Genomic DNA, 24,648 nt, shown 5'->3' with positions numbered 1-24,648 from the left:
CTTATCGACACGCGGCAGTACTCTGGCTTCCCGCGGCGGCGGCTGTGCCCGGTTTCGCAGCCCTGGGCTCAGAGCGGGCGTTCACACATCACTATAATCCTTTTTACAACAGGCCACTTCTCCTCCCACACTCAGGTCTGCGGCAGGCAGGGAGTGACCAGAGGCTGGTGTCTGGAAACTGAAGCTAATTCAAGTGAATTGACCAAAAAGAAGATACATTTTTAATTACGGAGTAAGCAATCTCCAGAGTCCTTAACCAAGAGCTACAGCGCTATTCTCCCCTGGTATCCAAATCCAGTGCTTCTTGTTATCATGCAGCATTCCCAGAGCTACTAAAACTCCAAGAGTGGTACATTCACTGAATTAATCTATAAATTCCCACGTGATAGTAAATCAAAGATTTATCATTCGCAAACTACTCTGCTGCATAACTGTACATGCACAACACAAAATTTCTCCAGCTTTTGCTAGGCTTAACTTTTTTTCTTCCCCAGTATCCAGGATATTTCTTACTGAATAATCATTCCCCTAACACAGGGGATACTGATTTTGGAGTGAGCACCGCCAGAACCCATTCTTCAGTTGAAGGCTGAATATGACACACAGGGGAGGTCTTTAAAGATTATGTAAATGCTCTTAAAACTACACAACATATGCTAATGTGCATCATTTAAATTAGGTATCATCTCCTACCAGGCTACCCAAGATGAAGGCCCATCACAGCTTTGCATTCTTAATACACAGCCTCACGTACACAGATAAGGATGCCGATGCACAAACCGTCTGTCTCGACACACCGTGCACGGCAATGACGATGGACACGCTCACAAGCTGCGTTAACTCTGCCCGGCACGGAGACGATGGTCTCGTGCAACGGTCGAGGCAGCACCGCAGGCTGACGACCGCAGCCTCGTGAAGCCGGTGTGCGCTCCCCAAAAAAAACCCAGGAGAGCGTTTTTATTTGGCACTCGAGAGGTCTGGCTGCGGCAGGAGCCCTGGCTGCCTGCTCTGCGTACGACCATCACACGCGTGAGCCCCCGGCACCGCCTGGAAACAGCAGCACTGGCTCCCGGGCCAGCATCACCTAACACGCATCATTTTTTTAAAAACCAGAAGGATTCTCCTATTCCCAGGGGCCCTGCTCGTTTGCGGGTGGCGGGGAGCACCGTCCGGCGGTCCAGTACCTCCAGCCCTTCTTCTTCAGGATGTTGCCCAGGATGACTTCAGCCCTGCGCAAAAGAGAGACCCCCACGTGAGGGGATGCAGGAGGATGCTCGACGCCAGGTACCCGGTCGCAGCTGCCGTCCATCCCAATTCCCCCGGACAGGGACACCCAGACGCCAGCCTGCAGCAGCCCTCTCGGCTGGGCAGCTCTCCCCTCCACGGGTGACGGTGACCCAGCACCGGCTGCGATGGGGTGGGCAGAGATCCCCGTCACGGGGGACGGTTCCCCCCAAAGCATCTTGTCCACCCGCTCCCACCGGGACAGCCCTCCACCCCCGTGCCCTACGTCTGCTTGAACTTGCTCTGGGAAGGCAGAGCCGCCTGGTCCCCCCGCACCAGGGAAGTGATGTCCCCGTCCGCCTTTTAGACTAAATACAAAGCTGTATAAATCAGCCCGAGTCAAATATATTATGGATGGATATTTTTTTTTCCCCCCAATTCCGCAGTGACACAAAGAGCATTAGCTCTGCTGCAGCCAGAGCGGTTCCCGGTGCCGGGATCTGCGCCTGGGAGCTGTCACTGGCACAGGCCATTCATCACCATTATGATGACTTTTCATTTATTCAGGAATGACTTTTCATTTATTCAGGACATTTCTCTCCCTGTGCCAACAGCAAGCAGCACGAGTGATACATTTCAGTCTTCAGCTGGTTACAAGAGTTTTTGGTTTAATTTTTTTTTTTTTTTTTTTTTTAAAGAGTGCTCCAAATATAAAGCTTTTTCTGTACCCCGTCAGGGGGCAGGGGGCTTCCCAAGCACCACCAGAGCCCTATCCATCACAAGTGGCTGTGACACAGGGAGGAGCGGAGCCAGGCAGAGGGACCCCCGGGAAGCGGAGCGGGATGCTGGGCACTCACTTGCCGGCCGCGTACACCTCGGCCGTGTCGAACAGGTTGACGCCGCTCTCGTAGGCGATGGTCATCAGCTGCTCAGCCACCTCGGGGAAGCAGAGATGGAGAGGTGAGGGGCGGCAGATCGCATCCCGAGCGGCTGGTGGCTCGTCCCACACGGGGAAAAACCCTTGAAGGCTCAGCAAAGGGGCTTCGGCAGGGCCGGGAGGGGTGTTAGCATCCCCTGCCCGGGGGGTGAGACCCTTTGGCAGGGCACTCAGGGGTTCGTGTGCTGGCCCAAGAAGCACCAAAACACGGATTTTCATCAACTTCCCTTTGACTCATCCTGGGAGGAATTAATCTCTTCTCATAGGAACTTTCTAATAGGAAAGCGGCCAAGAATTTAATAGGGTTATAGAAGATAGTCTGCAAATCTGTGGGGTTTAATACAGAAAGGGTATTTCCACGGCAAGAGTTTAATTTTTTTTTTTTTTGGCTACCCAACAGGCCATCCTGCAGTTCTCCAGATGACTTCAGGAGGTATTTAAACAGCTGAAGGTAATTTCATGTGATCCCCATCAGAGTCCTGCTGCTCCCTAGGGGGATTCTGCACCCCGAGGGGGCTGGCAGCTACCCACGCATGGCCAACGTCCTTAGGGTGGGCATCCCTCAAGGACGGGGCTGCATTTCAGTCCTCTTTTTCCATGCGTGAACACTTTTGCATCGACTTATTCTAAGCAAGGAGGGCCAGAGAGCCAGGGAGTAAATTTATAATCGAACCAAGTCATCTCGCTTCAGCCTGCAACGCCAAGGAACAGGAAGGAACTCAGCGATCCATCGTCAGCAGAAGAAATACCACCAAAGATCAAGTGACTTAAAAAGCAAAAAACCTTTGAGTTCAGACTCCTGAGCTGTTTTCCTTCTGCCAAAGTTATTTTGGGCTTTGTCTCATGTACTAGAGGGAAGGCAGCCGGGAGGTTGCATCTCCTTTTGATGGATCTGCAGCGTACCTGAGACGGAGGGAAACCCACGTGCTACCCAGCACTCGGGAGGATTATTAACTGAGATTAAAAGCCATCTGGTACAGGCAAGAGTGCGTAGGAAAAACCCAAGTTCATTTTCATTTGTTTCATCTTATTATGTAAAAAATAAATCATCAGGCAGCTCCTTGTAAGCCGAGCCCCTGCCTGTATTTATGACTGTTGCTGGTTACATACATGATGCAAAAATAGTTTCCAATTTCTGCTCCAGGAACAGTGCCGCTACCAATGGTAAGGAGGAAATATCGCTCCAAACAGCATGGAAAAGAAGATCGATTTAAGGGATAGGTGGGGTTTTTATTAAAGTTGATATCTGGAAATGTTAGATTCATTAAGGGTTTTTTGTAGAAGCAGCGCAAGCTTTGTATTGCTTTGCATAGTAACTCTCTGCCATTGCCTCGAACAGACACGGGCTCTGATTTCGGTAGCCATGGTTTCATTTAAAAATATCTCATATTGGTTTTTACTTCATTGCATTACACTTACACCAAGCATTACTTACCTCATCTGAGATTTGACCTCCAAAAGTGACCCATGTCCCTAGAAAGAACAAAATAAGCTGTTACTACGAGAGCTTTTTGCCAACAAAAATTTCGCGCTACCAAAATTCAGGCTCCTTGGGATTAAACAGGTTTAAAATGGGGTTAACTGGCTCAGAGGCTGCTGTGTCCTCGAGCGAGAGCTCCTGCAGCTGGGCAGGCACCGGAGACCCCTCTCCCGGGGGGGGACGACAGCGGGGACGGGAGTGCGGACCCAGGGCTGGCCCATGAACCTGCTCAGGGAAGCGCCGGTAGGATGCTGTGCTGCCAAAATACACAGTTTTATCGAAATGTGAAGCTCTTTGCAAAACTGATTTCATTTTCCAAAGCTTCAATTTGACAAATTGGAAAAAATTTACGATGCTGCTGAAACATGTCATTTGGGGAATGAAACTCTTCCTAAATTTGTGCTTCAGCATTTAGCACCATACAAGTCAAAATTAGAAAAAAAGAAAAGAAAAAAAAAAGTATTTCTATTGACATGAAGTATTTAAAACCCAAAGTGACTTTTCTCCAGGACCTTTTCCGTAAAGCCAAGCTCTGACACCAGCGCAGCCGATGAGCAGCGCTTTCGCTAGCTGGCTCAAAAAGTAGCTGCAGTTTAGACTCGGTTGCAGACCCTGGTCTACTGTTAGGAAAAACTTAGGGCATTAGTTCTTTATGACCACTGCTTCGGGGAAAAAAAAAAAAAAAAAAAAAAAGAACATCCTGTGGTGGAAACAGCGTGTGGATTTAATATTCCTTAAGCTATAGGAATATAAATTCCTATGTATATTTTATATGTGTGTGTGTATATATATTAGGAATACATATTTCCTAAGCCCCTGGAGGCAAGAGAGGGCCGTGAGCCTGGGAAGCGCCAGGCCCCATATGGGACACTGCTCAGACGGCACGTACTCACCCTGGCAGACGTCGCTCCTGCCCTACTTCTCTGACCTTACAAACCCCCCATGGAAAGCGATGCTGAGACACCAGAGAGGCAGCTGTGACGTTACCTGTGCCTTCTGCCAGCTTGTCACGACGTCACTTTGATCTACGGCACAACTTTTCCCCGCGCTTTTCAAGACCTGCGCGCCAGCTACGTATAAAACTACGCGTTACTCATTGAATGGGTGGATCGAAGCTCACGTGGCTCACGCAAAAACTCTCCGGAATTTAAAATCCTGCCCTATATTGTCCCTCCATAAGGAGGGCAGAGGGTTTCAGGCCCCAAGCTGGAAAATTCAGTGCAATTTGGGCAAGACGGAGGAGAGACCGCACTGCCGGGGAGGGAGGGGTCGAGCTGCGATGCTGCTAAGGGCGAAAAAATTAAATGCTCCCTGCCTGCTGGCACTTGCAAAGGGCCTGGTGCAATAGATACGTAAGCGCTCCCACACCTTCATTAAAAATGTATTGGTTAGCTCATTGCTCACAGCGAGCGTGGAAGATGAACCTTGAGCAGGAGTCAGAAAGCAAGGAGCGTGCCTGCTGCGAACGCTCGAGCTGCTTTGATCAGTCCCTGGTTAGAAACAAAACAAGGAGAGTCGGCTCCGTTAGGAGGATCTTGCTCTCTTTCTCTCAGAAAAGGTCAATCTGAATTTATTTTATACATAGGTTTCTCTGAGCACAAAAAAAGTTATTTTTAAAGACGCGTATTTATGGTGTATTTAAACTGAAACTCTTGATCTCCCGCAGAACCAAGTTTTCACAGATCAGAAAGGCGTAACACAGCTAAGGCTACCAAAATAAAAAGAATGATCAAAGACCGCATGTATTTCTAACTAATTTTGCATTTACTTCCGCTCTCTCTGAGGGCAATAATCGGGCGAGCGACAGCAGCACCCACCGAGCCCAGAGCTGCCCCTGTTACGCCTGACTGGTGATAGACCTCAGGAAAGGTATTTGCTCTTATTGTTGGAGTAAAACGCTCAGGTCCTGCACAATTAAGATAAAAAGAGAAAATACGTTTCAGTTTATCATTAAGCTTCTTTATGCAGATGAAAAAAAAATCCAAATGAAGCCTGATTTCCATGTTAAAGCTTCAGAAGTGTTATTTTTATAGGAATACATTAAAATGCATTCCTACTGAAAAATGGGTTGAGACTGTTTATCCCAAAGTGATTTTTTTTTTTCCTTAAGTATGCATACAGGTCCCCAGCACAGGTGAGAAGAAAAGGAATTACTTATACACCCTGTGGATCGCCCATCCTCTCTCAAATTTACATGACTACGACCTGACGACACAAACCGTGCCGTAACGGAGGGGCAAAATGCTCCAGGGTTTGGGTACATGAAGAGCAGCCTGAGAGCTGGCAATGGCTCACGTAAGAATAACGAGCACTTTATCTCTTTAAATGTCAGTAGTAAATATATGCAATAGTGGGTACACCTGCCCTGGGTCACCCCGCCGTGCTCCCAGACCCCAGCGGGGGGGATGAGGGGCCTGGGACCCTGAAGAGCATCACCAGGACCACATGGGTGGGGAATCCTTGGGGGTTTTGGGTTTGTTTTTTTTTTCCTTGATAATTGCAAAAAGCAAGCAGGGAGGTGAGTTTTTGCTCGGCAAGGTGACCTCTAAAGCATCAGAGGTGCTCGGGAAAGCGAGATGCTCTGGTACGGTCCCAGCCAGATCCGGGAGCAGGGAAGGCAGCACAGGAATCCCCCCTCCATGACCCCCCCGGGCAGTCGGTGTGTGTGTGGGGGGGTGGCACCTGCACCCAAAGCAGCCGGGGCAGCTGCGGGGGCTGTGGCACAGCACAGCGCCCACTGCTCAACTCCAATAAAAATAAAAATTAAAAAAAAAAAAACAAACACTCCAGAAAGCACAAGGTGCACTTGGCATTTCAAACAACGACTGAGGATGATTCACAACCTCAGCCAACGAAAGTATTTTGGAAGAAAAATATACTAGAGAAAGTGATATTTTTTTAAATCATTACTTTTTCCCTTTACCAAGTCACTCTCTTTCTCTTGCCTATCCCAATTCACTGCTCAGAAACGCACCCCCCCCACGACTCAGCGTGGCAGTGGCAGGTAGACCTCCCTCTCCTGCCCCTTGCCCATCACATCGTTCCCTTGCATCGGAAAGCAATTTCCCAGCTGGATATCCTCACCTTCAACAGAGGAATTTCTGTACTAAAACTGGATTTGGCTCCATTTCCATCGCACACCAGAGCCTAGCAAGGTGTGATTATTAGTGGGTTATTCGCTGATGCAAAATTCACCACTTGATAATGTCATTGCCAGCAGATGTGTCACCTTTGCAGAGGGGAAAAAAAAAAAAAAAAAAAAAAAAGGCATTCCTGGCTGGAAGCCAAAGCTTCGCCTCCTGCCAGTACAATTTTATCCCTGGCTTGCTGCTGGCGAGCACGACGCCACATGGAGATCTGGCACGTGGGTCTGGTCTGGCACTCGAGCAACCAGCAAATGCTCAGCCCTGCACGCCGCGAGCGCAAACTGGGGCCCTTTGCTGCCGTCCCGGGCCAGCTGACATTTGGGGCCGGGTTTGCAAAAGCTTCGCCCCAGAGCGAAGCACCAAGGGGCGATGGCAGCAGCCGACCCCCTTCTGCTCACAAAACGGCTGGGTTTGTACCCGCTCGCGAGCGCAGGGTATCCCGCCGGTGGCTGCGGGAGCCGCTCGTTTGGGAAGGTTTCTTCTGCGCTTTTGTACATTGAATTGGATTTGGGGGTTTGGGATGGCTGGTTTCGTCCTGCCGCTCGTTTCCTTGGAGTCAGGGCTAATCACCTTGTTGGAGGCTGTCTCAACATTTTCGAAAAATCAACAGGCTGCCTCCACAGGCAGAGTTCGCTCTGAATTAACTACAAGAGAAACGTGACCTTATTTTTTTCCCCCTGCATCACAACCGCGTTTCCGAGCCAGCATCACAGAAAGGACCTCATGCCAGCCCGTGAGCCTGCCCAGGGTTAGACTATTAAGATTCCTCAACTAAAGCCTCGCCTGGCTTTAATTTGCTCAAAGGAGGAGGTGAAATCCCAGCCTGGCTGGGAGCCACCGGGATGCTGCGGGATCTGAGTCCCGCGGGAGCTCAGGGTGGCGGAGCGGTCCCAGCCCGCCGGGAGCGATGCTCAGCCACCATCGCACCAACCCTTCCCGAAGGTTTTTCCCTGTGAAACATGCCGCTAACACGCCTGACCTCGTATCCTCACTCAACACTTCTCGCACTGCAGGCAGCACCCAGCAAATGAATTAATTAGAGAGCGTGAGCTGGGAGAAGCGGGACGTAATTAAAGGGTGCGCGTTGCCTCAGCGCTGCCTGCCTTTGATTTCTGTCCCGCTTCACATTTTTCTCGACTTACTTTTTCATGCTACAGGATGAAGCACACTCCCACCTTGCTGAGATTTTGGAAGGCTTTTAAGGAAGATTGCTGAGCCTTCAAAAACTTTAGTAAACCTTAGATTAGATTTTCATGCTGCAGAGTTTAAGGAAACACATTTATCTCTTTGGGAACTGCGAAAGAGAAGCTATTTAAAAAAGTGATGTAAGCCAAAGCAGACACCTGACGGACCTGCGCTGGGAGGGGAGGACGAGCTGTGCTGCAGGAGAAATACCTGTATGTTCAAGAGAAGGTGGCAACTGAATTTCGGGCTTTCCAGTTCTCCTCTCCCCTGTGCCTCCAGACACGGCAAGGGTTGTAGGGCTCGCTGCTGCTGGAACAGGCTGGTGTCTGGCTCTAAACCGATGCCCGGCAGCTCTCCCCCAGCCCTGCCCTCGCCCCCTCCTCAGTCCCCACTTATCCCGTGCAGCTGCACTCACAAAGGCTCAATATATTTAGATGTTGCTGCAGCTCCACATGCCTGAAAGGAAAGAAAAGCTCTGCAAGACGTTTCTTCCTGCTGCTACTTCCTTCCCATCGCTTTTCTCCACCACAACATTAGCTCTTGGTGAAACTGTAAGGATGATAAATAAAACCTCTGCACGGATAAGACGACAACTCCTTTCAAAGCCTGGATCTATTTTAACCAGAAGAGCTCTTCTTGGCAGAATAGGCCTTATTTGTGTGACTTGTGATAGAGGGTGACTTTCACATTTCACTCTATTTTAAAATCAAATCTCAAAGCGTGCTGGAAAAAATGAGCTAACCCCTCGGGCACCTGCCCCGTGAACACAACCGGCACCAGCTGAGACGGAACGGGGAGCTGGAAGGGGATGCCCGTAGCCACGGCGGGCACCGAATGCAGGCAGAGCCCAGGTCCTCGCCCGCTCCTGCCTTCACCCGCTCGCCCCTGAGGCAGCGGCACGGGAGCCCAGCACACCCAAACGCTTTCCTAAAAACGTGCCAGCACCTCTGACCCCCGGGGCAAAAAGAAACCCCCTTTAATACAGGGCTGGAGGGGCCCCAGCAGAGCTGAACACCCATCCCTGGGGGGGCTCTGCGCATCCCCGGAGCCTTCACGCTCCTGATGCCCCAGCCTTGCCCCACGGGACGGTGCTCGCAGCGAGAAAAACAGCCTCCTCCTTTCTACAGCATTTGGGTGGGTTGGTTTTTTTTATATATATATATACACGTATACATGTACTTTTAAGCATTCTTCACATGAGTGGTTCAACGGCCATCAAAGGAATTACTCGCATGAGTAGAGCCATCAGGAGATGTCCAGTCCATCGCACACGCTCTTACCCGGCAGCTGAAGGCACCGCGCTACAGCCTGCAGGGCCGGCACCTATGTGCCGCAGTGCTTATAGAGGCTCTTTTTGATAAAATATTGATAAGGTAAAATATTGATAAACTATTCTTTAGTTTTCAAGTCAGTATGGAGCAGAAATAAGGTACACACACTGGATAAAATAAAAATCTGCCCACAGCCCAGGCAGATTGCCATCCCCCAAGTCAGGAGCTCCGACACTTAACGCTCTTGGGGGCACTCTCAGACATCCCAGATGTGGTCTCTGCGGGCTGTCCCTCCCGGGGACCGGGTCGTATTAGAAGGATTTTATGCCGTAAACCCTCGTACGGTTCTGCTCGAGCGCTAAGGGTGGAAAAGCATCTCCTCACGCCGTGGGCAAGCGCCTCGGCTGATGCACACAGCAGTTATTAACACACGTAAGGGCTTCTGCCACGAGCCATCTGCAAGACTGAGCGCGGGCTGGGGCTCTGAGAACACACTTTTTTAACCAAAATACCGGAGCAGCTACCGCTACCCCAGAGCTACGGGCAGCTGCAGGAACTGCAGCGGCCGCAGCATTTACTCACCCAGCCCGAGGCACGAGACTCTCAGTCCGGATTTTCCAAGGTTCCTAGAAGGAAAAGAAAATAATTAGAAAAATATCTTTAAGCCCTCAAGGGACACACAACTTAAGCCCATGGAAAACCAGCGGCTGGAGAAGACAAGTCCCTGCTTTTGTCCAAATCACCTGTTTTCCTCCAAAAAAGGGCAGACTCTCCCTCTGCTGGGATACCGGCTGCCCGGTTTGGAGAAGGGTGCATGTCCTGCCATCATCCTTTGCCTCACCAGGCTGTAGGAGAAGCTCTGAGCGCTTATGGGGCTGGGATAACGCCAGCTGCTTTTCAACATCAGCAAGATAAAGCTATTACCCTTCTCCCCACCTCCCAGAGCCAGGCTGGAGACAAGATAATTAGCCCTGAGGCCAGGAAACGTGCCATACATTAAACCCCTACCCTAACTTAAACCTATCGCTGCAGTACAAAATATCCTTTTAATTATACCCTCCTGCTTTAACCTTTACATTACAGCTGGATCTGTGCAATTTTTTTGCCAGGTTAAGGTATAATTTGGGGACCATCTATCTACCTTCCACTGCAGAGTGCCGCAAACAATCACTGCACTTTTTGCTGCTCCTGATGAATTATTTAAAGAAAAAAAAAAAAAAAAGCCCTGCTCACTCATGGTGAAAGGGGTTGAACAAAACACCTGACACTAGCGCAGGTCGTGCCCTGCTCTTTCAGATCTTTCAGCTCTTTCTCTTTTTACACGCTTGATTTTGTGGCCATTTCAGGTAATCACTCACATGGCATGATTTCCCATGTGGGAGAGCAGGAGGTCAGGAGAGCCAGCCCGACTCCAGTAGGCAGCCCTCCCATCCCTCCCCAGGGCCCCCTTACACCACTGCTGTACCCAAAATTTAGCGCTGCCGAAAGGAAATTAAAATTTTGGGAGAGACAGGAATTTGTCCTCAAGTAGCTATTTGAAAAGCTGGAACTGCATTTCCAGGACCACAGGCCCCCCGGGCTCACAGCACGGTCAGGGCAGGCACTGACCTGATTTTTTTTTTTTTTCCCTTTTCTATTTTTTTTTTTCTTTTTTATTATTTTTTTTGAGTGAAAGCACAGCTGGACCCCTGCATAACGAAACCCATCAATGCACAGAATAGCGCAAACGATGCCAGTCCTCCCCTGCTCACCAGCACAAAGCATAACCCTTAAAAAGTTCAAAGGCAAATCTCCAGCAGCTGCCTGAGTGCTCCAGAGCTAGCTGCAACACTTCTGGCACGAAAGAGGAGCGCAGGCTGATGGGATTGGGATTTCCATGTTACTTCTGGAGACAGCCCACCCGCTGCATACTGCTCTTTGGAGAAGTCAAGTGCTACCCTGCATTTCCAAACAGTTTACGCTTATTTTGTAGAAGAGCTTTTTTAAGTCCTATTTCTCACCGAGCTGTTCTTTGCCTTTCAAATCACGGCTCTGTCTTTGCACAGGCACATGGCTGCGAGGGCACAGCTTGGCCACGGAGCTGTACCCCTCTCTCTACATAGATATAAATATATATACACGCATATACCCTTTATATATATATATGCATATACATACCCTTTATATATATGCATATACAAACGCATACGTATATACACATCAACACAGAGCGTGAGTGAAACCCTGTGGTGTTTGCATGCATTTACAGGGTACACTGCTCCCCCAGCAGCGGGGTCTGCCGCAGGGGCTCAGCCCAGGTACGCCTGGCTGTCCTGTTCTCCTTCCCCGCGGGTCCCCTGTCCCCCCCGTGCCACAAAACCACATCAGGTCTCGTCCCTCTGCACACCGAGGACCTGGGGAGTAAAGTGCACACACACGGGAACCAGGCTTTGCTCTGGGAAGTGATAACCAGCTCTTTGCAGAGTCTGGTCCGCTAATGAATCCGGACAGAAATATTGTGTTTGAATTTCCAAAGCTGCCTTTGCCATTTACTTAGCTTACATGTGACCTAGGCACTTGGAAAATTTTATGTCTACAGTCAAGAGCCGACGGTAAAAAGAACAAGCCTTTGCAGCGCAAGATCCCTCTTGCAAAACGAGCCCAGAAGCTGCTCGGGAGGAGGTCACCTGGACCCGCGGTCCAGCCTGGAGAGCATCGCCAGGTCACAGCGCCCAGCTACTCCCGTGGCTCCCAGCCCTCCGTTTGCCTGCGAGCACTTCACTCAACTGCATGCTCTAATTAACGGGCGGGCAGCCTGAAAGCATAGCGGCCACACCGACGCACCGAGTCACAAAACCAGCTAAAAAACCTGGCCGGCTCAGGATGGCTCACCTCCCAGTGCGGACCTCGTGCTGCTTAAAAGCACACAGCCACTGGTTTGATTACTGGTCCTACAGCAGAGCAGTAATTTGTCTGAAAGAGCAACAGTTCTTGAGACCTAGTTCTCTTCTACCCCCCTAAAAAACAAAACTACAACAAAAAAACCACCAAAACCACCAAGCAAAAATATATATGTGTATACATTCACATCTGTTTTGCAGCTTCTAGGTGTATGTGTAGATATATTACACACACACATATATATGGACACACATGCCCAGAAGCTGCAAAATTGCCAAGTAAAATCAATGGCCGGTTTCTAAGTAACCAGACAGTAAAAGCCCTTTGTGCTTCCCTTGCTCCGATTCCCAAATCTGAGACGATTAACCAGCTCAGCCCCCAGAGCTGAACCGGCAGCATCCCATGCAAACCGCCGAGGACGGCTGCTGGGATGGCGATTGGGATGGCAAGGTGAGTAAATCCCAAATGCGATGAAGCCCAGAGACGCGCAGTCGGCATCAGCTGCTCTGGCCGTGCACAGGCTGAGCATCCTTCCCCGGGAAAACCTGCGGGAGCATCCGTGCCCACGGGTACCGGGGCAGAGCACTGCTGGACGGCTGCCGTTCACTTCCAGAGGGAAGCTTCCCACTTGCAGGGCTCCGGAGGGACGGCACGGGATGGGGGAGATCAGCTGGGAAAGCGGGGGGAGTTTCTGCCGTTGCCCTCCTGAGCAGCGATGGACAGCTTGGGGTTTTCTGGGCTGGTAGTGGAAGCTCTCAGCAATGTTTTCAAGGCCAGAAACGGTCTTTTTGTACAAAATAATTGCATGAATTGGCACTCGGCTACTGCCGACTCTCGCATGCTTTCCCTGGGGGATGCTGAAGCACCCGGCCAGTGCTGTAGGGAGGCCGTTGCCCCCACAACCCAAGGCCATCCCACCCGCCGCCCCGCTCAGGCTGGATCCAGCGAGGGTCTCTGCACGCACCCAGGGGTTCGCCGCACGGGACACGGTGGCTGGGAAAAACCCACGTCCCACCAGCAGCTCTTGGCTCCAGGAGGAAAGGGGAAGACGGTGCCTTCACGCGTGGTTTTGTTAGAATCGTCGGTCAGCGCATCGGCGTTACGGTCCCAGTTGTCTGTCTGTATTCGGCACTTGCTACTGCCAGGCGGGGAGGAGATGGGGGTCCCCCCCGGACAGCCACCGGCATCCGCAGCGGTGGTACCCGACATCCCACTCGCGTGGCAGCCAGCGCCAGCGGTGCTGTTCGCTGCCACTAAACGAAGTCCTGAGCGTGCCGTTCCATCTCCGAGCCCTGACCTTGCCTGCCCAGAGCAGGCAGCCCAGTCTGCCTCCCAGATACCTGGCACCACCACTGCTCCTGGGGGTTTATGCAGATGCTGTTTAATCACTCTTTCAGGAGGGGAAAGGAAAAAAAAAAAGCTCTTTTCAAATTGGAAGGCAGCGCTACTGAGCGATGAAGTAGCCATTTAAAAGGATGTTGCAGGAGCCTCAGGTCTCTCAGGATTGCTTTGCCTAACCTAGAAGCAGCTGATTAAAAATGAGCTCTTTTACACATACTTTTTTTTTTTTTTTTCATTAGCACAGCTATCTCGATTCTCCTCTCACTGACATTCAGCTTCCCTTGCACTTTGCAGAACCGGAGCAATTGCGCCGTTCCCCACAAATCACTGCCCAACCCCACCGCGCGCAGAGAAGCACCAAGAGTTTTACCCAAAAGCAGCTTTGTTTTCTTTATCCCAAACTTGCACCACGACCAAGACCTGAAGCTATTCAACACCTCACCTTGAATTCTTTTCAAATCAAAGCCTGAAGCCGAACACCCCTGTGCCGAAGCGCTGCCCAAGCCCTGGCTATGGCAGAGCAGAGCCAAAGGCAGGCGAGCCCGGGCGCTGGAGAAGGCTCCCAAGGGGATGGGATGGGGAAAGGTGCACGGGAGCGGGGACAGCCTCCACTGCACAAAGGATGCGGTTTTGTGGTGGGGACATCGGGCAGGAGCCACACAAACCTCACTGAAAGCACTCGGGTCACCGAATCCTTTAATAAAGGACATTTATAGCCACACTCAACACATCAAAAACCATAGGGTGCTAACTGACTTTGCGAAGGGACACACCACACTGTTTCTGCTGTTTGTAAGTCTAAGATGTATTTTAAGTTTAACTTTAAATCTTCCCCGTTTCCTTCTCCGGGGAGCAGGCGAGCATACCGTGGCATCATTGCCCCGTCCCGGTGACAGGGACCAAACAGGGGATGGCAAAAGACATGGGGATGCAAAGCCCCCGAGAGCCCATCTTGCACACTGGTTTAACATAGCAATTCTTTCCTAACGTAAACCAAAGGTGACATTTTCCCTGCGCAGCCGGGAGTTGGAGCCAACGCAACCATCCCCGCAGCACCGGCGGCTTCGCCAGATTGCGCTGGGTTAACGAGCGCAGGAGATGAACGCCTGATTCATTGAAAACACAGCTTGCGACTCAGGGATGTTGTTAAAAATACACCGAGGTACCAAAACAGCGCGCGGGGAGGGACGACATTTCCCTTGACTAGGCTTTTTCCAAGCAGAGGGCACATCCGTCTCCCAAGGATGCGCCGGTTCTTGGTGGCGTTCGGCCGCTCCGAGACGCCGGCATCCGCGGCGGCATCCGCGGCAGCATCCGCGTAGACCATCGGCTGCTGCTAAACGCCAGCCAACGCAACACAAACAACGGGACGGCATGTGCTAACGGTCCCGGCAGGAAAAAGGCTGGGAAGGAGGCGTTCGGCCAGCACCCGCCGGGCCGGGAGCCCGCAGCCGGCAGGGAATGGCACCTTCCCGCTGGAAAGGAGCGGCTCAAGCAGCGAGACCCAAACAGGCAGCAGAGCCACGGGGCCTGTTACCAATCCTTCTGCCATTTAGCAGGTCTTCACCAAGAAAATCAAGTTCTCGTTTTCTTTTGCTAGTGGAGAGAGCTGCGCATACGCCATACCTGTGCCTGCTCCTTCCTCATCCGCCTTCATCATCCTCCGGCTCAGAGCCACAGTCCCCAGGGTTGCAGGGATTTTGCCAGGGAAGAGCTTGGGTTTTTTGCCTGGTGGTGTGGCAGGCAGCACCGCAGCTGAGCGGGCATCAGGTCCCCAGGCGAAGGGTTATTTCAGCCACACGGAGACCTAGAAAAATCTTTGCTCAACTGCTTGTGCCTCTTCCCAGCCCACAGCAAAGAGCAGAGCCTCTGCCTGGGCAGTAGTTATGGGTCCCCACAACCAAAACCCCACCACAAAGCTTAGTTTTTAAACATGGAAGAAATTCTACTCAGAAAAGATACTTTGGTTCTGGACCTGCTGTGATGCTGAATAAGCCCAAGTTAATTACAAGCAGCTAAATGAGACGGGTGGTCACAGGCTGAGACCAGTCCATGCAGGGATGCGGAGACCAGCCACCGTGAGCACAGGCTGGATCCAGCCCTGCGTACATGCTCAGGGCTGAAAAAGCCTTCAGTTCCCCAAAGCCGGGGGGAAAAAAAAGCATTTTGCTTGTTACCCACTTTGCTGTGAGCAAAGTTACAGGCAAAACCAAGGAAAACGTTAGAGAGAGAGATGCATCAGATTTGAAAGACGGGTAAGAAGAGCTTGTTATGTGTCTGAGGAACCAGGACTTGACATGCACGAGAAAGGCCAAGGTGGCAACTTTTAACTTCAAGAGCTCTTCGGTTCAGCATCAGGAAGTCAAAAAGCGACACAAAGGGAAAAGAGGGGACTTGCGTGTTCTGCAGAAATACAGAGGGGTGATGAGAGCAGTGAGAGGCATCTGGGATAAAGCCTGACAGTAAAAAGGCAGGGGAAAAAATTTACAGTTTTTCAAGAGTCTCAGGAGCGGAGGAGGGTGAAATCCATTCCCAGAGGATTTTTCCTTGTAATGTGGCCATGTAGGAAGATTAGATTGTGTCTGAAACACTAATTTTGGTTAAAAAGACAAGAGCCAAAGGTTTAAAATCGAGATGAATATTTGGCAACGAAAAGTGAGAATAATTTGACTGTGCAGCATTTCTAAACTCATTTAACCCCTTCTCAGGAAGGATATTTGATGGAAATAACATCCTAGAGCATTGCTGGCTACCTGCAAGTCTGAAATAATTTCTGTAATGACAAAGAAAGAAGACTTACAAGTCAGCTGAAAAATTTTCCTCTACTTGCCAGTTTTGCTTTTAAGAGCCTTATTCAAGCTACCCTGCAATCTTCCTAACCACCCCATACAGCAGCAGTGCTCCAAGGCATGCATGGCTATCACTAGAAATTACTTTAAAATTCATTTTTCATCAAGGTAAATCTGCATATAGGGAGTTTCTGCAGTATTTAACCAAAGGTTTTTATTCCCTCAGTTCCACTCCATTGTGCCATCAGGAAAGTCTTTTCACTGGAAGAGCTATTTGCAAGCCTCTTCCAGACCTCCTCTGCTTAAGCCAGCTTTTCAAGTAATACTAAGCCATTTCTTGCTGAAAAAAACCGCGTCTTTCCCTATGACGCTGCTGTCCCAATTAACTCACAGGGTATGTGGGGGGTGGCCAATTATAATCCCATGGTCATTAAGGGCTCACCTCACCACGCTGAGGAAAACCTTTTCAAGTAAAATTGCATGTAGATGAGAAGCACACAGTCCTTGCCTTAAACCAGCGGAGCCCAGCCTAGCCCCCGCCTAAACCTCATTTAACATGGCACAGCAGCGAGGATTGCAAAAGACCTGGAAAACTCCTCGGTCCTCCATTTGCCTCTTGCGCTCACTCATCTCTAATGGCTTTTATGGTAACTTTTAGTTGAATTATTGCCTCGGAAGGGTAAGTGCTGACAGTGCAATCTGAGCTGAACAAGACCAAAAGGAATATATCGTTTATGTATATATATTTCGCAGGCAGCGAGACCCGTGCAGCCCTGCGCCGTGCCCTCCTGCCTGCTTTTCTGAGCCGGGTTACGGGCAGCGTCGCAAAGCTGAGCCGGCTGTCCTTGCAGCAAAGTCTCGCTGTCAGGCCCAGGGAAGAGGCGAGTTTTAGGAGGGACGTGGACAAGGAGAGAGTGGGATGAGTCTGGAGCAGAGAGAGAGCTCCCAGGAGGAGCAGGCACGGGCATTCTGGGGAGCCATGAGAAACGAGAGGGAAGCCGGAGAGTGGTGGGGCTGACGAGGTTTGGTTCTGGCAGAAGGTATCCAGAGAGAGGATCTGGTAAAAAAAAAAAACCAAACCCACCACAGTGACGTTTTTATGACTAGGCACTGCTAAGACAACGCATACCGGCACAGCCATGCACCCCTTGCGACACCCCCAGACCTCGCACCCTTCCAGCAAGGTGCCTGGGTGTCGGCAGAGGGGATGGTCCCCATTCCCCACGCACCTCGGTCTCCCCCAAACCGGGCTCCATGCACCCAGCCGGCTGCAGGAGGGGGCTTTAATTAAGTGCCTGACTCATCTCCTGCGTTTGAAGCCCCATATTTGCATGGGTGCCAGGTAGTTCCCCCAGGCATTGGGGTAGAAGGGGCACCCCAAACCCACGCACGGACACCCACATCCTCCCACACCGCCGGCAGGGCTCCTGTCCCCAGCAGCGAAGCATCTCCGAGAGCCGTGGCCGGGTCTGCCGGCACCCGGTTGGGTCTGGGGAATTTTCAGAGCTGACAGTCTCTATAATTAAAAGAAAAGGGGGAGAAGACAGGGGAGAAAACGTGTCTACAAAGCAGCCCGTGCCATATGGCAGGAGTGGTATTTGTCTCCTGTGGCACAGGGCAGAAAGTGATTGTAATTATTCACTTTTAATTAATTCTAGTGTAGGGGAGTCAGCAAGAGAACCCATCAAAGGCGGCAAATGCTGCAGCACCGAAGGCAGCACTGAGCACCCCATCACCCCTGGCAGTGATCCCTCTGAAGCCACATCCACCAAAGGCGGACCAAATCCACAGAGACCCAGCTCCCCAGGTACCCCGACAGGAGAGAACACCTACCCCAGCACCCGGCCCTGGTTTGCACGGAGCAAACCCATTTCCCCTTGCACTTCACCGAGCAGCAGGGAAGAGTAATTCCCTTTAAAACAACCTTCACCATTAATCTTCCAGCACGCACAGCATCACCCGGGGACCAGATGCTTCCCATCGCGCACACAGCTGGAAAAGGAGGAGCAGCAGCTTGAGCCCCACCACGAGCCCCCTGCATGGGGACACAGCCAGCTGAGCCAGCACCCACCAGCAGGGATTTATGGTCTGAGCCACCTGTGCTGCTTAATCAGCTCATTAACCTACAAGTGGTTCCTCCTATTCTTAAGGGACAAAGCAATCATAAGAAAATACATCCTGGTTGTCCAGGTGGGAGATTTGTTTTGCTGCTGCCCTTCGTTGCTTGGAGGGGGGAGAGTTTGGGTTTGGTCACTTCCATTAACACACACCCAAATCAGCCCAAATCTTCCCTTCCCTGTGCCGGACAGGGATGCTGTGCCACCAGGTATCTGAACCTGTATTGGCCTCTATAACCCCACCAGGTCCCCATCGGTTTGCAGAAGGGGATGTGCCTCCTGTTCAATCCAAATCCATCTGCCTCCACGTACGGGGTAAACTTCACCCGGTGTCCGACACCAGGCTGAGCTTACCAGCTGCATCGTGCTTTAGCGAAGCTAAATCTGATCCCAGCCAGAATTCCAGCCTGGACCAGCTCTGGGTCCCCCCAACCCTGTGTCCGGCCAGCCTGGAAATATCTCCAAAACAGTCTGGTGTTTGGTGAAGGCTAAAACCAAAGAGTTTAAGATTTTAAAGCAGTAAGTGATGGTCGGGCTGCTTGGAAGCCGAAGCTGGTGAGCAGCTTTGCTTCAGTCTGAGGTGTGCTGAGCAAAACCCGCTTTCTACTTATCTACTTCCAATAGTCTCATCTGTACAATGGGATCAGGCTAACCGTCCTATCTGCCTGTCTATCCGTCTGTCTATATATCCATCTATCTGTCTGTCTATCCATCCTTTACCTATCTATCAGAAATGAGAGAGTGAGAGGTTTTTCTAAGGAAAAACATAAGTTTGAAATAAAATCTCTGCAATAACACATACAATGACTAAAACATTTTCGACTCCACACCCACAGAAGAATCATCAGGCTTAGAAGAGCTCTACAAAAACCAGCTAATGCTGCTTTTCGCTTGTTCCAACCCCAGTTTAATTGCCCTGTGTTGGTGGTTTTGCCCACAGAAGCCAACCTCTGCGAAAAATGCAAAACCGAGGGGACGGATCCTGCGCAGGTCTATCCTCCCAAAGCTGCCCCGGTGGCCAGTGCCCCCCCAGGACCCCGTTTCACAAGCCCCTGGCGGTTGCCAGGGAGAGCGGGTTGGGGTCCCGCGTTGGCAGCGGGGGCATCGCTCGCCCCCCGGTGCGGGGCACCTCCGGCTCCCGGTGCCCACGCCGCGGTGCCCACGGCCACGCCGACAGCCTCGGCGCGAGGGAGGCGTGCGGGGGAGGCAAAATCCAGCGCTCCCCAGGCATTTCGAAGTATTCCGGTATGCAAAATAAAACCATGCAGAGAGCAATAGATGGGGTAGGGCGAAGGAGGAGGCGGGAGGGGAGAGAGGGGCTTTGAATGGAGCAGAGGGAATTGGGAAAGGCATCGGCATCTTCAGGTGCAGAGACCTGCGCACAGGTGTGTTGATGGATGTCCTCCACCTCCACTACAGAAAGGAGGGGTCGGGGTACCCCGAGCACGGCGCAGCCCCCTCGCACGACTGCACGCACCCTCGTGGGTGTGGGGAGAGCCCCAAGGCGGTGGTACAGCCCCCCACCCATCCGATTAAGCAAAACTGGGGAAACCGTGACACGGTTTTCCTGCATATAAACTGCAGATAGTTTGGCTTATTGCTACAAAAATGTAAAAAAAAAAAAAAAAAAGTCACTGCTCCTGAAGCTGGCGGTGGGAAAACAACGTTGCTTAGAAACATCCCCATTAGTGCTCCAGACCCGTTCTGTTCTGCACAGAAAATGAACAAAATATGTAATTTGTTCCCTGAAAAAAAAGAGGCTGTTTCAAGTAATAACAAAAACCTGATGAAAGTAGAGACCCTTTCCAATTGCCCTCTCCCGCTGCAGCGCATCCAACGTCCTTCGCCCGTGACCTGCAGAGCGGGGAATGACAAAGTGTAATCCCAGGCTTCGGAGCCGTGCTTGTCCTTAATGCTTCTGCTTGCTTCGTATTGTACAAAACCCTCCCCGGTTCGGCTGCTTCCCACGTTAACGAACCCTCCTTATTACACCCCGCTTCTCTCCCCCCTCAAATGCCAGAGAGAGCCGCCTTGCACCCCCTGAGCCGAGGGAGCTGGTGGCGATCGCAGACCCAGACCCCATCCCCTGCGTTAAAATGGGCAGCAAGGGGCGGTTGCGGCTCCCCGAATTTCCCCGCTTGTACCCAGTGAGGTGGGGTGGGACAACGGCTGTGGGGTCCCCAGGACACGGGGAGCCCTCTGCAAACCGACGGGACAGGGCAGGAGAGGAGTCACCCCCCTCCTGCCCGGTCGAGTTCTTCTCTCCACCACCACCGACCCTTTCCCGAGCCTTCCTGGTGCAAAACCGCCCAAGTTTGGGGTGGCATTTCTCCCGGGGCCGTGACGTTGGTAAGACCTACGCCTCCAGCACCGACCACACCTTCAGGGCTTTTGCTCCTCTGAGCTTCTCCCGAGACACGCGCGGGGACATCTCCTTAGCCTGGCGATGCCAAACCGGAGAGCAGCGTGGATACGTCGCAGCTCGGGCTGAGCAAAGACGCTCCGTATATTCTGCTCTGGGAAAAGACGCCGACGCCGCATCTCCTCACAAGTTTCCAGAGTGACCTGTCAGCATCTGCTCAGGCTCCCCAGCTCCCTGCCTCCCCAGGGGAAGATGCTCAGCTCTTCCTAACGTCTCAGAGCCATGTAAATGTTATTTGTCATGATTCACTGGGCTGCTACAGCCCCCAGTGCGGCTTAGTCTTGATGTGAACTGAGGGTGAGGCAATATGGAGGTGTTAATTCTCCTCTTTAATTAACTTGGGTCGTTTCCTGCTTTTAAAGTTGGATTTCCTTTCACTTCATCAGCTCAAAAAGACCTGCAGATTTTAGACAATCAGGAGCTGCCCCTCTAGCAAGCTCCGATGGCAGGAGGTTGTCTCTAAGTGATGTGGGTGGGAAGAGAGAAAAATAATGGTTTCTGTCTCCCATTTTGAGAACAAAACACTTCACAACACGCACAGCAGTTTCCACTAAATTACCGCCCGTATTAGCAGTAATTGCAGTGATGCAGAATCGCAGCTTTCCGCTGTTTTATGTATTTTAAACCCGTTTACGTGTGCAGAGATAACGAAGTGAGGGAGGTCTGTGTGCCACTGGAACACCTGCACGTCCTGGGCAAGCTTTGGTTACGGGCAGATACAAATCACTGCACCCTGCTTCATTTTGGATAATGCTACAAAAATCTGCACAATGCCTCACCAGCCACTTTTGCTGCTTTCTGTTGATGTTTTCAACCACCTGTCAGGTCAACATCACATGTCACCTAGAAAATGGTTTATTACAGGATGGCTTTAAAACCTTAGTCCTTGGAAAGCAAGAATGGTGATTTTTAACCAAAGTCCTTCCGAGTATCTTTCCTTATTCTAATATAAACTACCTTCCTGCATGTCCCTCGGAAGTATTCCCGATTTCTAAAGGGAACCTTTTTCACCTTAATACAAGTGGAAAGACCACCCTGCCCTGTGGTTCCCCCCGCAGTAAAACAGGTTTTGGGGCAGCTGGTGACTGTCCCCACCGCTGCAGCACTGATGTTAAGTATTAGGTTAATGATGCAAAATAGGAAAAAAAATGGCTATGAGTGGAATAGCTGTAGAGGCAAAACAGGACAGTATCGATCGGCTGAAAAACGACAGCAGCGAAGCCAGGAGGAGGGTCCTGGGCGATGGGAAGCCCGGCTCGGCGGCAGGAGGGGCAGCCAGCCCAGGCACGGACGGCGCGAGGGGACAAGCGGGTGCCTAAATGGCATCTGGCCCCCGTTTCTTGGCTGCCTTCACGCTTTCCAACTCATCTCCCGTACTCGTAGGGCCACCGGGTGCGTAGGTGGTCGCTTCAGCTGAAATTCCCCAGAATTTTTTTTTTTTTTTTGGCTGCATCCTCAGAAAAGTTGCAGATGACGCATTAAAATGTAGATAAGGCAAAATAGATGGGCCGCAGCCAAGCGCAGGGGCTGCCACGCGTGGCTCTGGCAGACGTGCCGGCGTGCTCAGCCTCCCCGCGTGGGATCCGTGCCATGAATGAGGCTCCCGCATGCGATGCTCTTGCCCACTCCCTCGCTCCCGGCGAGCCCGGCCAAAAGCCGGTCTGTCGGGCGGCTGGGTGCCGGCACCGGAGCGGATCCACCGGACACGAGCTGCCCGGGTGGTCTCTAGCCCGCAGCCGGGACAGAAACGGTTGGGGAGAGTTTGCTGCGATGGCATCTTTATTCCCAGCTCTGCCCCAGCGGGGAGCGCTGGGTGGGGATGCCGGAGCTGGGGCAGCGCTGGTACTGGTGTTCCCAGGGGAATAAATCCGCCGGGGGGGCCCTGATTCCAGCAACCGCATCCTGCCCCCACCGTGTTTCGGCAGCTGTTGGACTCAAGGTTGAAAGAGAGGGAAGGAAAAAGTATTTGTCATTCTGCGGGGATGCTTTTAAAGTGCATCCTTGTAAAAAAAAAAATTAAAAAACCTTGCAGTTCCTAAAGGATCTGAAGGAATCAAGTTATTTCCAGAAATAAGAGAGGACCGGGGAGCTCTCCATCCCACCTGTGCACGGGCTAATCCACAGCTTCCCCATCACCCTTCAGCGGTACCCAGCCCCGGGGGGCTACAGATCTCAGAGGGTTGGACAAAGACCCGGCAAACCTGGAACACGTGCCTAACCCCGTTACACTGACCACATCGATTCCACTTGATACGTGTAGGAAATTAGTAAGCAAACCATTCGCGGGTGTAGGGTGCTGACCCCACTGTCGCTAGTCAACACGTCCCATAGGGTTGTAAATAATAGATGCCATTTTCTCTCATTTCAATACTACTTCAGACTGAAAGAGGCAAAATAAGAAATTTAAAAGCCTGTCACTGGTTTTTCCTTCCCCATCCCTTGACCCACCTTGGAAAGTATTAGTCATTAAGCTGAAGTGATTGAATAACCTGAAACTGAAAAATACATGTTTTCTCCACAGGCAGGAGAGGCCAATTCTGACAAAATCACAAGACTAATGAAGGGGAAGGAAGGAATCTGAGCAGTCCTGGACAAACGCTGGGTGCTCAGCACAGCCGTAAGCAGGTCTGCCCCATCTGCAGCCGGGAGCATCTGCAGCGGGGTCGGCCTGGGAAGGGGAGCCTTTCATTTTGGAGGGGCAATTTATTCTTGCATAAATATTTAGGTAAAAGCTATTTGCATGAACTATTCTAAAAATAAGCAGGCTGAGGCAGGGAGACCACTGTGAAAAACAAGTGGATTTTTTGTTTTAATTACTGTGCAGGACTTTTACCCTTTCAGAGAGAAAGGACATTTTTGACAGATTTTAAGTACTTTGAAATCGCTTGCAGCCCAGTTTTGCAGCCAGTGCACCTGAAGCTGTGACCAGCCAGTTTTTCTGGCAAATGTAATGCCAACAGGAAAATACAGGTATGCCATAAAAGTTTTATAACTTCATACCCAAAATATTTCTCTAGGAGCTTGCTTACATACAGGGCACATCTTTTACGATGACTTACGCGCCCCCTTCCCGAGCAGCGTGCCGGCTGGCTGTGCGCGCAGGCAATCCTGACAGCCTCAGCCCAGCTCTCGTCTCTCCCGCGCCCTTTCTGTGCGAGGAGGCCGTCTCATTTATTGAATCTGAGGTTCTCCAGATGCGTTGCATCCAGCTGAACCGAAGCCGCTGGCAGGCCCTGCAACAGACTCTCACACCGCTCTTGCACGCTATAAGCAAAAAACCAGGCATCGAACACGCACCACCTTTCCTTTTTGGGGGCTGCTAGCGGCAAGGCGCCAGGACCTCGCTGGGCTGCCACGTACAAAGGGCCTCCAGGAGCTCCGGCACCTTATTTTTCAATAAGCTTACTGCTTCTCCTGCTCCTCAAGCCCTGTGTCCCATTGATTATTTCTGTTTGTTCTCCGAGCAGAGCTTTGACGGAAAACAGCTCCCAAACCCCTTCAGCGCGGTGCCTGCAGAGCCCTGACCGAGCACCCGGCCACGCCACCTCGGACACCAGGCGCTGCTCCCCACTCCCACCCACCTGCCAGGAGGTTTTATAGTGCTACAAAAATAGTTTGAGAAACATTTCTAATACCTTCGGATACCACGAGGAGCGAGCCTCCGTTTGCCAAAGGGATGATGCTGCGTCTCCCGCAGGGGATGCTGCTGTGGCAGCGACTGGCTGGGGGCAGTGGGAGGGCATCGCTGCGGGACAGGGGTGCTGGGCGCCCCACCAGCCACCTGGAGAGACCCCGGCACACGGCAGACAGGGCACAGCCTGCCCCAAAAAGCTGCGATCCCTCCCACACGCCCAGG

At 51.5% G+C, this 24,648-nt stretch overlaps 1 protein-coding gene across 2 annotated transcripts in view; it reads right to left on the bottom strand.

The window, feature by feature from the left end:
• Positions 1-24,648, bottom strand: part of KCNAB1 (potassium voltage-gated channel subfamily A regulatory beta subunit 1) — a 70,919-nt gene that overhangs the window by 16,328 nt on the left and 29,943 nt on the right. For both annotated transcript variants that reach the window (XM_075031249.1, XM_075031250.1), the window contains exons 2-5: positions 9,826-9,869; positions 3,597-3,634; positions 2,082-2,161; positions 1,185-1,229 (exon numbers count right to left, since the gene is read on the bottom strand). In XM_075031249.1, the coding sequence (XP_074887350.1) occupies positions 1,185-1,229; positions 2,082-2,161; positions 3,597-3,634; positions 9,826-9,869 (207 nt within the window). The remainder of the gene's footprint in view (positions 1-1,184; positions 1,230-2,081; positions 2,162-3,596; positions 3,635-9,825; positions 9,870-24,648) is intronic.

The sequence above is a fragment of the Buteo buteo genome, chromosome 7 (assembly GCF_964188355.1).
Source record: "Buteo buteo chromosome 7, bButBut1.hap1.1, whole genome shotgun sequence".
Classification (NCBI taxonomy): Eukaryota; Metazoa; Chordata; class Aves; order Accipitriformes; family Accipitridae; genus Buteo; species Buteo buteo.
The sequence above is the reverse complement of the archived record's forward strand: the minus strand, read 5'-3'. Positions and strand labels throughout refer to the sequence as shown.